The sequence below is a fragment of the Nothobranchius furzeri genome, chromosome 5 (genome assembly GCF_043380555.1).
Source record: "Nothobranchius furzeri strain GRZ-AD chromosome 5, NfurGRZ-RIMD1, whole genome shotgun sequence".
NCBI classification, from domain to species: Eukaryota; Metazoa; Chordata; class Actinopteri; order Cyprinodontiformes; family Nothobranchiidae; genus Nothobranchius; species Nothobranchius furzeri.
The window spans coordinates 13,383,968-13,398,021 of record NC_091745.1 but is presented as its reverse complement, the minus strand read 5'-3'; the positions used below and the strand labels follow the sequence as shown (position 1 = coordinate 13,398,021).

General features: G+C 48.2%; 1 protein-coding gene across 2 annotated transcripts in view; it reads right to left on the bottom strand.

Moving 5' to 3' along the window:
• LOC107373957 (NACHT, LRR and PYD domains-containing protein 12) overlaps positions 1 to 14,054 on the bottom strand; it is a 70,225-nt gene that overhangs the window by 9,121 nt on the left and 47,050 nt on the right. The window contains exons 10-11 of one of the 2 annotated variants that reach the window (XM_054737879.2): positions 11,859 to 12,032; positions 10,230 to 10,403 (exon numbers count right to left, since the gene is read on the bottom strand). In XM_054737879.2, the coding sequence (XP_054593854.2) occupies positions 10,230 to 10,403; positions 11,859 to 12,032 (348 nt within the window). The remainder of the gene's footprint in view (positions 1 to 10,229; positions 10,404 to 11,858; positions 12,033 to 14,054) is intronic. The other variant, XM_070551434.1, reaches the window with a different exon arrangement.

Sequence of the window (14,054 nt, the reverse complement as noted above, 5' to 3'; positions counted from 1 at the left end):
ACAGATTATATCACAATTATTAAACAATATAAAATATTTTATAAAACGATATTAATGAGGAATATTTTTGATACGTTATTGGACAATAGATACAATTTGTGATCTAATACAGATTATTAGAATCATTTAGAATATTTTATATGTGAGAATCTGCCACATCATCATCTTCCTCCTGTTCATCATCATCACTGATGGTGAGATTGGTTGGTGCAATAACTGTCCTCCATTTTCCAGAGAAATCTTAGCTTAGAGATGCTAAATGAATTTAATATCATAATTGTTATTATTACTGTTACCATGAATATTAAGATTATGACTAAAAACAACAGATTTTACCTAAAATATTCATAATTTCTTTAACCTGTTCAGGGCGCGTGTACCAAGGCCGGATTATAATATGCGCAAACTGGGCACAGGCCCAGGGGCCCACAGACACAAGGGAGTCCACGCGAGCAGCAGTCTTAACTCGGAGAAACAAGTTGACAAGTAATTAAAAATGTGCCCACATTTTCTAAGTTAACACACATTTCTTTGAACAACGGTAGTTTCTGCATCTTTACTGTTCCCCAGCTGCTCCAGCACTCTCCCCCCTCCCCATGGCTTCATATTTTTTCACCTCATGAGTTACCTTTGAACTGCAGTTCTAAAAGATCTACCGACCGCACAAATGGCGGGAGTGCGCGCCGTGCACGGGCCGCACCGGTGAGGTGAATTCAGCAGAGGACAAAACAGGTGGTGCACTCCGCTCCACAGCATTGAAATGCATCAGACACAAATAAAAGACAGAAAGCATGAAAGGAAATGAGCCGACATGAACGATTGCGTGTTAACTTTGTTTATGAGGTGGCGACACTTTGAGAATGTTACTGCGGCCGTGCTCAGGACGCACCTGTCTGGAGCGTGTCGACGATCAGAGCTCTGCGCTAGGGGTTGTATCAACTAGTCGACTAGTCGACTTCACTGCTCTGTAGTGACTTTTTATGCCTTTCATCGACTAGTCGCTGTCACGTGATAACCGAAAAGATGCAGTCCTCGGAAAAGACAGCAGGTGACGAGCCCCTGCGTGTTGGGAGGCGACGCGCTGTGTCAGAGTGTCGGCATCTGACGCCCGCGATAAAACGGACATTTAACCAAATTGTGACCTTTTCCCTCTTTAATTTAACCTTCCCCTCACCCCCATCCTAACCTTAACCAGCCTGCGCATGCAAAGCTCTGATCGTTGACGCGCTCCAGACACTGCGTCCTGAGCACGGCCACAGTAACATTATCAAATCAGGTGTCGCCACCTCAAAAATAAATTTAATTCACGATTGTTCATGTCGGCTCATTTCCTTTTACGTTTTCTGTCTTTTATTTGCGCCTGATGCGTTTTGCTGCTGTGGAGCGGAGCGCATCACCTGTTTAGTCCTCCGGTGACGCACATCACCAGTGTTGTGGCCGGCGCGCAGCACGCACTCCGCTGTTTTTGCGGTCGGTAGATCTTTTAGAACTGCAGTTCAAAGGTAACTCATGAGGTGAAAAAATATGAAGCCAGATAGCAGTTTTTCTTTAGGATTGAGAGGAGATGCAGGAAGATAATAAACAGACAGGACAGAAAAACGGTCGTTAGTTTTTGTACCTGGTGGTTGCAATAAACAGACGTGAAAATAATCAGAAGTGAGGAACAGAAAATGAAATAATTATTTTAATGTTTAGAGCAGCAGAAGCTCTGAGAGGCTGCAGGCGCATCAGTGAGTTTGCGGCTGCTGCGCAGGGGGAGGGGAGAGAGGGCTGAAGCAGGGAGAGGGGGGAGAGGACTGGATCAGGGGGAGGGGGAGAGGGCTGAAGCAGCTGGGGAACAGTAAAGATGCAGAAACTACCGTTATTAAGAGAAATGGGTGTTAACTTAGAAAATGTTGGTGCAATGTTAATTGTCAAAAACTCCAGCGAACTAACGTTGTTAGTTTTAGAGATCTGACCATAAACACGAGGAGACGAGCAGTTTTCTGGCTCTGCAGACACACCAACAGTTGACCCGTTATAGCTCCGCCCTGATTGGTGGAATGGCGCCATGGCGCAAACCGTGACTAGCTTGATCTCTGATGATTGTTTGGGTGAAATCTCGTAATTCTAAGAGTTCGTGAAAAAGCACACTGACATCATTTATGATGTGAGAGGAAGTGTCTAAATATGGACGTTGGCCCTATAAAGGGTTAAACACAGAAAACTTTAGGTTACTGTCGTAACCCCGGTTCTCTGAGTAACATGAGTGAGATGTCTCACTATGGGATACGCCCCTCCGCGGATTCCTCAGAAGCACTTATCTCAATACGCCAATCCTGATTGGCCAGTGACCGTGACGTACGCGTCCCCCTGCTACTATAAGTAGCAAGCGTCCCAACGTACGCACTATTCAAGATAAACACCTCTTCTCGCTTCGCCCAGCAAGAAGGGTTGTCTGGTGAGACATCTCACTCATGTTACTCAGAGAACCGGGGTTACGACAGTAACCTAAAGTTCTCTTTCTTAACATTCGTTTCGATGTCTCACTATGGGATATGGAGACTCCCGTATTGCCAGACAGCTTATCCAGCGATCACCAACCTACAGGGATACGTCTTGGCCCGCCAAAGACCCCACACTCAGAATCGTGTGAGTCATTGCAGGGACCGAAACATCAAGCTTATAGAAGCGTGCAAGTGCAAGTGGAGAAGCCCAACTTGCTGCAGCACAAATCTCCTGGATTGACAGCCCCCGAAAAAGGGCCCAAGAAGCAGACAGGCCCCTAGTAGAATGGGCCCTGAGCCCAACAGGAGCCTGAATGCCCTGACAGGAGTAAGCCATAGAAATAGCCTCAATAGCCTCGCATTTGCAGATACCAAAGCCAGGAGTAGCACCACCTTAAGAGACAGGATCTTAAGGTCCAGGCCGTCCATAGGTTCAAATGGAGGCCCGGAGAGGGCCGACAGCACCAAGGACAGATCCCATGAGGGCACCAGGGGTCGAGACACAGGGAGAAGCCTGTGTGCGCCCCTCATGAAGCTACACACCAGGGGGTGTTGACCTGCCAGTTTCTTCCCAAAACCCAAGTGTCGGGCGGAAATGGCTGCTAGGTACACTTTAATGGTGGAGAAAGCCTTCTTCCCATCCAACAAGTCTTGCAGGAAAGACAGAATGACGTTCACTGGGCATTGGAAGGGTGAGACCTCCCTGCCCTGACACCAGGCTTCAAACACCCTCCATTTACAGTCATATAGGGACCTAGTGGAGGGGGCCCTAGCATTCTGAATGGTTCGAATGACTGCCTGGGGCAGCTCTGCTGACACTAGCCCGCACCCCTCAGGGGCCAGGCCCACAGGGCCAGCCGTTCTGGATGAGGGTGGAAGATCGAGCCTCCCGCTTGGGACAGCAGGTCCCTGCGAAGCGGAAGTTTCCAAGGTTGGCCCTCCAGGAGCTGGAAAATGTCCGCCACCCAATGCATGGCTGGCCAGTATGGGGCCACCAGAATGAGAGTGTGGAGCTGGGTTCGTACCCTCAGCAAGGTGGGTGGTATCAGGGCCACTGGGGGAAAAGCGTAAAGCAGTCCCCGTGGCCAGTCGTGCGCCAGCGCGTCCACGCCGAGTGGAGCGTCTCGGTCGCGCAGAGGACAGTGAGCATTCTCCTTGGAGGCAAAAAGATCCACTACGGCTGTGCCGAACCGGATCCAAATCTGTTCCAACACTGCTGGATGCAGGCTCCAATCCCCGTACAGGGGTGTCCCTCTGGACAACAGATACGCCCCCCGATTCAGAACACCCGGGACATGGGTGGCTCTGATTGAGAGGAGATGCCTGCTGCACCATAGGATCAGTCTGCGTGCCAGCGTGTGTAACCGCATGGAGCGCAGCCCCCCCTGGTGGTTTATATAAGCCACAGTCATGGTGTTGTCTGTTCTCACTAGGACATGATGGCCGGAGAGAAAAGGCAGGAAGCGCCTCAGGGCTAGAAAGACCGTGAGGAGTTCCAGATAATTTATGTGTGTCCCCCAGAGCTCTCTGCTCCACACACCCCTGACAGAGCGACCCTCCAGGAGCCCCCCCCCCCCCCCCCCCCAACCTGACAGGCTCGCATCTGTCGTGACCACTTTCCTCACGAGAAACAACCCCAAAGGCACCCCCTGTGCCAAGAGGGAGGGGTGACGCCAACAGCGGAGCGCCGTGACGCACGCTGCAGAGACCGTCACCCTGCGCGCTCTGTGGCGCACTGGAGAGAGACCCAGAGAAGCCACCCAGCGTTGAGAATCTCTCATGTGTAGACGGCCGAGTGGTACCACTGAAATAGCCGACGCCATGAGACCCAAAAGCCTGAGGCATAACGCAAACTGCACCGAACTGTGTAGGCGGAAGCGCGCCAGGCAGAACGAGAGCGCGTTTAGCGCGGTGCCGAGAGACGGGCCGTGAACGCCCCTGAGTCCAGATTCAGGGCTAGAAAGGTTATTTTCTGGGAGGGGAGTAAAGCGCTTTTCTGCCAGTTTATTCTGAAACCCAGACCACACAAGTGAGGGATCACAACCAGCGTGTTTGACGCTGTCTCCTCTCTGGACCGTGCCAGCAGGAGCCAGTCGTCTAAATACGTGGCCAGCCGAATGCCCCTCCCTCTCAGAGGGGCGATCGCCGCCTCCGTACACCTGACAAACACCCTCGGGCTCAGCGAGAGGCCGAATGGGAGCACGGTGTATTCGTAACACACTCCCTGAAAGGCAAACCTCAGAAATTTCCTGTGTGGAGGGTACACGGGAACATGAAAGTATGCGTCCCTCAGGTGGATTGAGGTGAACCAGTTGCTCTGGTGAATCAGACGCAAAAGGGATGAGAGCGTGAGCATTTTGAATCTGTACTTTCTGAGGCATCGGTTCAGGGCCCTCAGATCCAGGATCGGGCGAATCCCGGTCCCTCCCCGCTTCGGGACCAGGAAGTACCTGGAGTAGAAACCGCTCTGAGACCGATCGGGAGGCACAATGCATATCGCTCCCTTCTCCAGCAGGGAGGAGATTTCTCCCTGAAGGATGTGAGATGACGACCCCTGGGCGTGGGAGAACACTACGCCGGAGAATCGAGGAGGAACAGAAGCGAATTGGAGCCTGTAACCCCTCGAAATAGTTCTCAGCACCCAACGTGAAGCAGAAACCGCTGTCCATTCCTCCATGTGAGTGGAGAGCGGTGACACAGCCGTGACACACGGAGCACCAGCTCCCTCCAGAGGTTGTGGGGCAGCGGTGCTCGTGGCAGCCACTGCGCATGCGCGAGGGCTTTGTGCTTTGACGGCCCAGGCTTACGGGGACGACCCGTGGCTGGCGGGAAAGTCCGCCAGGGGTCGCCCCCGCCTGGAACCGCTCATGGGTGAAATTTTTATTGATATTTTCTGCGCCCTTGACATCTTGTCTGGATGCGACAGCAAACCTTTTAATGCTCCTTGAGCGTGACATGCTTGTGAAAAACAATGTGAGTGCTTGTGACGTGTGTTTTGAGCCGGCACCGCCGGCTGCACGTCCTGGCCCCACCCTGGACCGCTCGGGAACTCTGCCGGAGGGGTTCCGTGAGGGGGGGAGAAAGCACCATGGCAACATCGAACAGGAGGAGCTGGCGAACGGGGAACCGCCAGCTGCAGCGTCGGGAGGGAAGAACTCCGACAGGCTGCCCACTTCTTCCTCCTCACCTGCTGACCGCCGTGTCTGGTGGATTGTCCCGGCGGCGGAGCAGCTTGGTTGCCGGATCCATGAGGCCAAACTGGTCGAGGCTCTGAGCCCGAAGGAGCTGGTTGGACAGCTTGAGGCTTCGGGCGCTTTGGGATCCAGATCTGAGGCTGGACTCGGGCAGCTGCCTGAGGCAGGTTCAGCCGAGCCGGCAGCGCCGGTGAGGGTTTACGGGGAAGGCAGAGATGAAGGGCTTCATCCTCTTTCTTTTTGGCCGCACACCGTTCCTGCATTGATGCCAGGGCAGAGCCAAAAATGCCTTCAGGCACGATTGGCATGTCCAAAATGTCCTCCTTCTCTCTCTCAGAGAGGTTGGTGAGGTTCAGCCATCGTGCACGTTCTTGAAGCACCATCATGCCCATAGCTTTAGCCGTAGCATGGACCGCGCAGCGCTGCACACGCAGGCAGATGTCGGTCAGTACGGTGATTTCCTCCCACACCTCCGGGTACGGCTTCGTATGCATGTCCTCACAGAGCTCGGCTTGGTACGCCGAGAGCATGGAGGAGACATTCAAAGCTCGGACCGAGATGGCGGCAGCCTTGTACGCCCGCTCGTTCAGCGCCGACTGGAAGCGGTCCGCCTTCGCAGGGAGAGCGGGAGGCCTGGAGGAAGTCGCCGAGAGCCGTGGGTGTAGGTGGGCTGCAACCAGCGGTTCCATCGGCGGCATGTGAAGCATGCCAGCTTTCTCCATCCCTTCGAAGTCCAGCGAGGAGGCTCCTTGGACAGGAGACCTGGAGCTGAACGGGTGTTTGTCCCAGGAGGACCTCACTTCTTGGAGTAGCTCCGGGAAGGCGGGAAGGAGGGGCTTTGCCGCCCTCGTGGCCTGAGGCAGCTTCTTTCCCTCGTAGCGGGATCTGACAGCCTCAGTGACCACGGTGGGCCAAGGGATGTTGAGCCTGGTCGCAGCGCGTCGGCAGACTGACTGCATGTCCAGGTGGGCGGCCGGAAAAGCCGCTCCATCCCTGGGAGAGGACGGAAAGCTAGGCATGGAGGCCTGAGCGATGGGGAGAAAGACGTCGTCCTCCTTGTCCTCCTCTGAAATGAGGAGTTCTGAGGTGTCCTCGTCGTCTCCGTAATCCAACTCCAACACGTCCTCGGTGGGGTGGCTCGGACCGGCCAGTTCGAGCTGTGAGCCCCAGCTGAGTTCGGCACACGGTTCCGGCTCCGGGAGGACATGTTCGCTGGCGTCCCCAGGCGGTGGCCCAGGGGCCGGCAGGCAAGGGTCCTTCCCCGACAGGCTAGCTTGGCACGCTAGCCGCCGGCGAAGGCTCTTCAGGGTGAAGCAAGCGCAGCTCTCACATGACCCGGGGACTTCCAATGCCAGCTGGGCGTGTTCCAGCCCGAGGCAGCTCGAGCAGACCCTGTGCGGGTCTTTGCTTGAGATTTTGTTCCCACAGGTACAGAGGCGAGCTCCTGCGCCGTCGACTCCTCTGGTGGGAGGAGCGGCTTCCATGTTGGCTAACTGGTGTGTTAGCATAGAACGAACAGATGCACTGGAGTGTGAAGCTGCTCGTTATGCCCCGAGCCTATGGTGAAGATCAGGACAGAAGGACGGTAATAGGGCTGCAACAAACGATTATTTGGATAATCGATTAATCGGATGGGGTCTCGACACGATTAATCGATTAATCGGATTACATGGGGAAATTTTTAAAAACTGCTTGGGAAACGTTATTTCTCTCCTTCCTTCACTTTATTTAACACAACATTATTAGAAAACAGTTCAATAGCAGAAAAACAACATGCCATCACCTAAATTGTCTTATAAGGTGTATAGACAGAGACCCTAAGCTACATCTATCTGTGACCTAAAATGCTTGGTCCAAGTTAAACAGCTTAAGGGCAATTCTCATCTGTTTTGTTTGATCTCATCTGTTGACATTTATTTTAAATGTAATTAAACGTAGGCTGTGAATTAATCAAAATTGATCACTATTTCCAAAAATGACTGAAAAAATACCAAATAAAACAAAAGTAAATGAATGCCATCCTCCTTGCGATGATGCCCTGGGCAACTGCCATAAAGTCACATCAAGAAATGCTGCTGATCATTCCAATGATCCCAAATAGACTCGCATTAGGCCACATGAAAGCAACTGAACCCAAAAATATATTAACCAGTATATAACTGCACTCACACACAACACGCCTGCAGCAACAGTTAGGACTCCTCCCTCCCTTTTAAAAGCGTTTTTGCTTCTGAGGACATTGTGGTCGTAAAACCACATGCTAGTAGTCTGGCCCCGGTGTGATCAACCAGTTTCTGCGGGAATGTGACGGCGGAACCAGGGCCAGATTAACACTTTGTTGTACCCTGGGCAACAATATTCAAGGGCTCCATCATCACGACCCAAGGATCACCATAATGTGGTCACATACAGAATATTTTACTGTAATATGCAGTAAATATACTCAATACTTGAATGCCTGACAACACGTAACCCGCCCAGAGTAACCTTTGACCCACCTCGTGTGGACTGACCAATGAGGAGAGGGTCTTAACTTGAGGCCTTCTCTTCATTGGTCAGTCTGCATGAGACTGACTCTCAACTGACGTTCAGTCGTATGCAGCGAAGCGTCTCTGTGCAGTGCAAAAGCCCGGGTGGACAGTTTGTTTAATGTAGGGTGACCATATTTCCATTTCCAAACAAGAGGACAGGGGATCTGTGCCTATGACGTCACACTATGGCAACGCCACACAAACCATGTTGGGACCCATTTTTTGTAAGAACTAAATTAATATCAGATTCTGCCAATTAAAGGGCTCTAAAACAATTCATATGTAAATATTTTGCATATTTAATGCAAAATCTAATTTTTCTGCTTTAGTGCTGCAACAAGGTTTTATTAATAATAAATTATTATACCTTTTGTTTTACTACAGCATCGGTAAGCTTCCTGTGCACAGATTATTAAGGATGCTTGTTTCAGCTGTGAGATTAGACGATAGGATCAATGAAAAAATAAGTTGTCACACACTCCATGGAAACTTTCAGAGAATCCACAAATAGTGGCTTTCAAATGGTTTTGTTACTTTTTGCAAGTTTAGAAAAGAAGCAGATGAGACAGCATGTCTGATAATTTAGTTTTTCATCTGATAATATTAGAACATGTCAGTAATGTCTGAGGGGCTTTTATAAACACCGTATAACTAACACTACTGGAGAGGGCATGAATTACACAGAGGCTTCTGGGGAGCCCAGTTATTGGGGGGGGGGGGGGGGCATTTTGCCTTGGCCCCCAAAATGTCTTGAAACGGCCCTGGGTGTGTGACTGAGTTTTGAAGGTGATCTGAATTGTATCAGATGTATAAATATTACATGTGTATAACTTGTTTTTTACTGGTAAAAACGTGTAGTGGAGATAAATCTACCTACATTTGACTTTTCAACACTTTGTTTTGTTTTCTTGTTTTTATTTAACTATTTTCCTGTCCTGTCTGTCTCTCATCTTCCTGCATCTCCTCTTAATTCTCCAGAAAATCTGTTGCCTGGATTCTTACCTTTTCACCTCATCAGTTACTTTTGAGCAGATCAAAGGGATCTCCTGACCGAAAAGCGCAGAGCGCGTTTTCGATGCTGCGTGAGGTGACATCACCACAGCACAGGTGATGAGCTCCGCAGCAGAGCGCTTCAGGCACAAATAAGACAGAAAATAGAGAACATGTGCGGACATGAACGATCGTGTGCTAATTATAGTTTTTTGGTTGCGCCACTTTGAGAATGGACCATGCGCTGGAAGAAGCTGCCTGGATCGCTGCGCGACAATGCGGAACCGGTTCGCAGCAGCGCAAGTCTCCCGGCTCTCCCTCGCGCTGATCTGCCGGTACCGGCTCTCCCTCACGCTGATCTGCGTCTCTCCCTCGCGCTGATCTGCCGGCTCCCCTTGCGCTGATCTGCCGGCTCTCCCTCGCGCTGATCTGCCGGCTCTCCCTCGCGCTGATCTGCGGCTCTCCCTCGCGCTGATCTGCCGGCTCTCCCCGCACTGATCTGCCGGCTCTCCCTCGCGCTGATCTGCGGCTCTCCCTAGCGCTGATCTGTGGCTCTCCCTCGCGCTGATCTGACTTGCTCTGGTCTGCGCGCAACGGCGGGCGGGAGGGGGGGGGGGGGGCGCTTTTGGAAAAGTTGTGCGACACAACGAATCGATGACGCAATTCGTTGCCAACGCTTTTAGTAATCGATTTTCATCGAATTTATCGATTCGTTGTTGCAGCCCTAGACGGTAAGTTAACGTTCGGCGACGGAGAGAATATTAGAAGGCTCCGTCTGTGAACAGTTGAGCTAACTTACCTCAGAGATAAGCGACCACCGAAGCGAGAAGAGGTGATTGAATAGTGCGTACGTTGGGACGCTTGCTACTTATAGTAGCAGGGGGACGCGTACGTCACGGTCACTGGCCAATCAGGATTGGCGTATTGAGATAAGTGCTTCTGAGGAATCCGCGGAGGGGCGTATCCCATAGTGAGACATCGAAACGAATGTTAAGAAAGAGAACCTCCAACAGCTGCAGAGAACTGACCTCAGAACCTCCAGTCTACAGTCTGGACTCTCCAGGAAACCACAGAGATCCTTCACTACAGGACGAGACAGGGGGTTGTGACTCAGGTCCAGTTGTGTCAGATGAGACGGGTTGGACTTCAGAGCTGAGTCCAGAGAAGGACAGCTGATCTCTGACAACCTGCAGTCCTCCAACCTGAATAAAGAGTAAAAGCAGAGAGCTGAAGCCAACAGGATGCAGGTTAAAACAGAAACATGAACTAAATCATTGAAATAAACTAAATTATTTTATCATGTCAGAAACAAAAACATGATGAACTGATGTTTAATATTTTATTCAGTAAAAGTTTTTTAACTTTTAAATGTAAATAGATGATTTAGTGTCCTTAGAGTCAATCCTTTAGTTGTCCTCCCCATTTCCATCTTCTCTTCCAGTGTTATGTTCTGTGTTCCCTTGTCTTTATTTGGATTTAATCCAGTAGTGGGCCATCCTTCTGTTTTTTCTTTATTGCTCCCTAGTTTATCCTCATGTTTTTAGTCCATCCCAAGTGTTCACTTGATTTCATTATTACTCCTCCTATACTTGTTCACTTCCAGTCTTTATCATCTTCTGTTTGTCACTTTTTCTACATAAACCAAGTTACAGTGACGTACTGCCTCATAGTCATTATTGAAGTATTACTGTGGTAAAAGTAAAGTGTGCTCCAGACGACCCTCATCTGGGAAGAAAAGAACCAGGAGGTACTGAAGTTCTGCCCAAGCTGCAGCCTGGTGGAAAAGGTGTCCAGGTGAGTTGTGCTAATCCCACTTTCTTTGAGTATTGTCGGTGGAAAAGAGCTAAACATGCATCCTGATAAGACACTTGTAGTTTCTTCATTACAGCCTGACTAGAGCTGCAGCACAAGTGGGCCGTATAGAAAGAGGTACAAGAGGAAGGACAAAGGGTCACTTTAATGTGGTCTGAGCACATGCTACAGTTACTCTACCAGAGTGTTAGCCTGCATGTACAGCTTACAGCACTGTCTCTTTACATCTCATCATCACACACATCACTTCTTAGAATGGACCAAAACATGTGATGTTTCTCATCACATCCAGGACTTGGTTCATTAAATAAAAGATGGAGAGTTCCGCTTCTGGTCCTCGTTACCTGCAGGGTTAAACATGAGGTCACACTGTTCACCATAGAAAAGACCCTGAGCAGCTGCTGCATGCCAGCACTGTAGGGACACCAGAGCACTAAATCACCTGCAGACATTCAATCATTTACAAGGAGGTGGTCCACCAAGCATCCAGTCTAGCATTCATTCAGTGCATCAGACACATCATCAAGGTTCAGGAGACAGACTCCACCATGTCTGACTCCATTAGGTACAGTGAAGACTTCAGAGACTTCCATTCCTCACTGAACCTGCATCAGTAGGTGAGAGGACCAAAACGCTTAAACAAGCAGAAACAGAAACTTGTTTTTCTTCTAAAAACTTCTATTTGAACTTTTGTAAAAACTGAAAATTTCTGAAAAAAATAAAAGTTCAGATTAAAGTTTTGGAGTAAAAAAGTTTTTGTAAATAAATAAATAAATTCTGAAGCATCAGTGAATGATTTTAGTTTGTTAAACACAGAAAACCTCCAACAGCTGCAGAGAACTGACCTCAGAACCTCCAGTCTACAGTGTGGACTCTTCAGGAAACCACAGAGATCCTTCACTACAGAACCAGACCGGTAGTTCCAGCTCAGGTCCAGTTCTGTCAGATGGGACGGGTTGGACTTCAGAGCTGAGCCCAGAGAAGAACAGCTGAGCCCTGACAACCTGCAGCTCCTCAACCTGAATAAAGAATAAAAGCAGAGAGCTGAAGCCAACGGGATGCAGATTAAACCAGAAACATGAACTAAATCATTTAACCCTTGTAATGTGTTAGAAAGCTGTTTACACCTGTGGTGTTAGCGGGTCCATTTGGACTCATGATTTAAAAATGCTTGAAAAGGCTTAAAATCACCAGTTTTCTTCAAATGTTGTTTTTCAGCTAATTGCTGGCTTAGTCATTTAAATGGAACCAGTGTGTGAATTGTTTTTTAGTTGGCTCCACAGGCACAGTATTTTAAAATATAACACTCATTTTTGATTGCTAAAACTGTTTAAATTCACTAAATATATTTATTTTTCTTATAGAATGAGTAACAATAATCTATAAATGTGTTATAAACTAATATTAGAGTACACCTACCCAAAAAAATTTATCATTTTTTTACTATTTAAAATGATTAACAATAGTGACATTTTTGGTGCTTCGGGTCAAAACAAACCCACATAGATAAATGGTAGGATAAATACAACAAGTAACATTTGTTTTTCCATAAAACCAACTTTTATTTAACCATTAAATGAACAATGATATACAACACTGTGTGTGTGTGTGTGTGTGTGTGTGTGTGTGTGTGTGTGTGTGTGTGTGTGTGTGTGTGTGTGTGTGTGTGTGTGTGTGTGTGTGTGTGTGTGTGTGTGTGTTGGTGATGTGGGCCATAACTGATCCTCAGAGGAACCCATAGCTTTTAATTGATGCATACAACAGCCGTTTTCTCTGCCGGGTCATTTTGGACCCGTTACACCACAGATGTAACTGATTTGTTTTGAGACATTTAGAATTTAGTAAAATTGTGAAAATTGATTTTGCAGCATTTAAATAGGCGCGTCTGAGGTTTAGATGAAGCCTCATTCCAGGACAAAGAAGGAAAGTGTACTTTTTACAGTTAAACTTGAAAACGGGTCCATTTTGACCCTAACACAACAGAAGGGTTAAATAAACTAATGTAGCGACATGAATGGCCTCATATTTGTGACCCAAAGGTCACACTTCCCCAGCTGGGTCAAGCTGTAACTTTTGTTCCACAGATTATCCATCAGGAGCCGTGAAGTCTGCTAAACACCGTCTTTTATCTTTCTGCTGTTCCGTCCCAAGATGAAGGACACATCAGGATTTTTGAATAATAATTTTAATAAACTGTTTTTACTGTTTATTACAATCATATAATAATCGTCACAAATAATTACCATGGTTCATTATAAATGTATTTAATTACTGAAATGACTTATTTTTCTTTGGGTTAATAATTATTATTATTTATGATAATCAGTAATGTGTGATCAGTAACCAGAAGGTCATTTGCACATGTACACCTCATGCAGGACTGAATCAAGGGTAAAAGTTAACTTGTTCTCACATGTCTTTGCTCCATAACAAAAAGCTTTCTGACACTGAGAGGGCGCATTCTGAGGATTTGTTAAAACTAAAATCTCAGCAGCTCAAGTCCAGTTCTTCAACCAACCAGAGGACGAGGGTCGGCCGCCTGAATCCTCACTAAGCGTTCTGTCACACCGATAGAATTGCTCCGAATAAATGCACCTGTAACCAGCTGATGCAAAACTCCTTCAGAGTAATTGATTTTGAGACGCAAATAGTTTCATCAGTCATTGTGACCCGGAGACATCTCAGGACCGATTTGAGTCGCACTGAGGTCCTTCTACCAACCTCGTGCTCGGAGGAAACCATCTCCACTTGACATCTCGAATCCACAGAGGGTCTCCTGAACTGGGTGAGGTAGACACTGTCCGACAGATGTCGTCTGTATCTTGTTATCTCTAAGAAACATCAGTTAGCTGCAAAATAATATTTTTCACCCAGAACGCGTTTCTGTCTCCGAAAGAAATCTTCTGAGATTTCATCCACGCATCCAAACCTCGCATTTGAATTTAGCTTTTCATTCAGACACAAGTTTGCTTTTAATATCAAGCTGTTACAAATTGTCAGTTACAAATTGCCACTCCTTTAAATTGTCATTTTCAAATTGT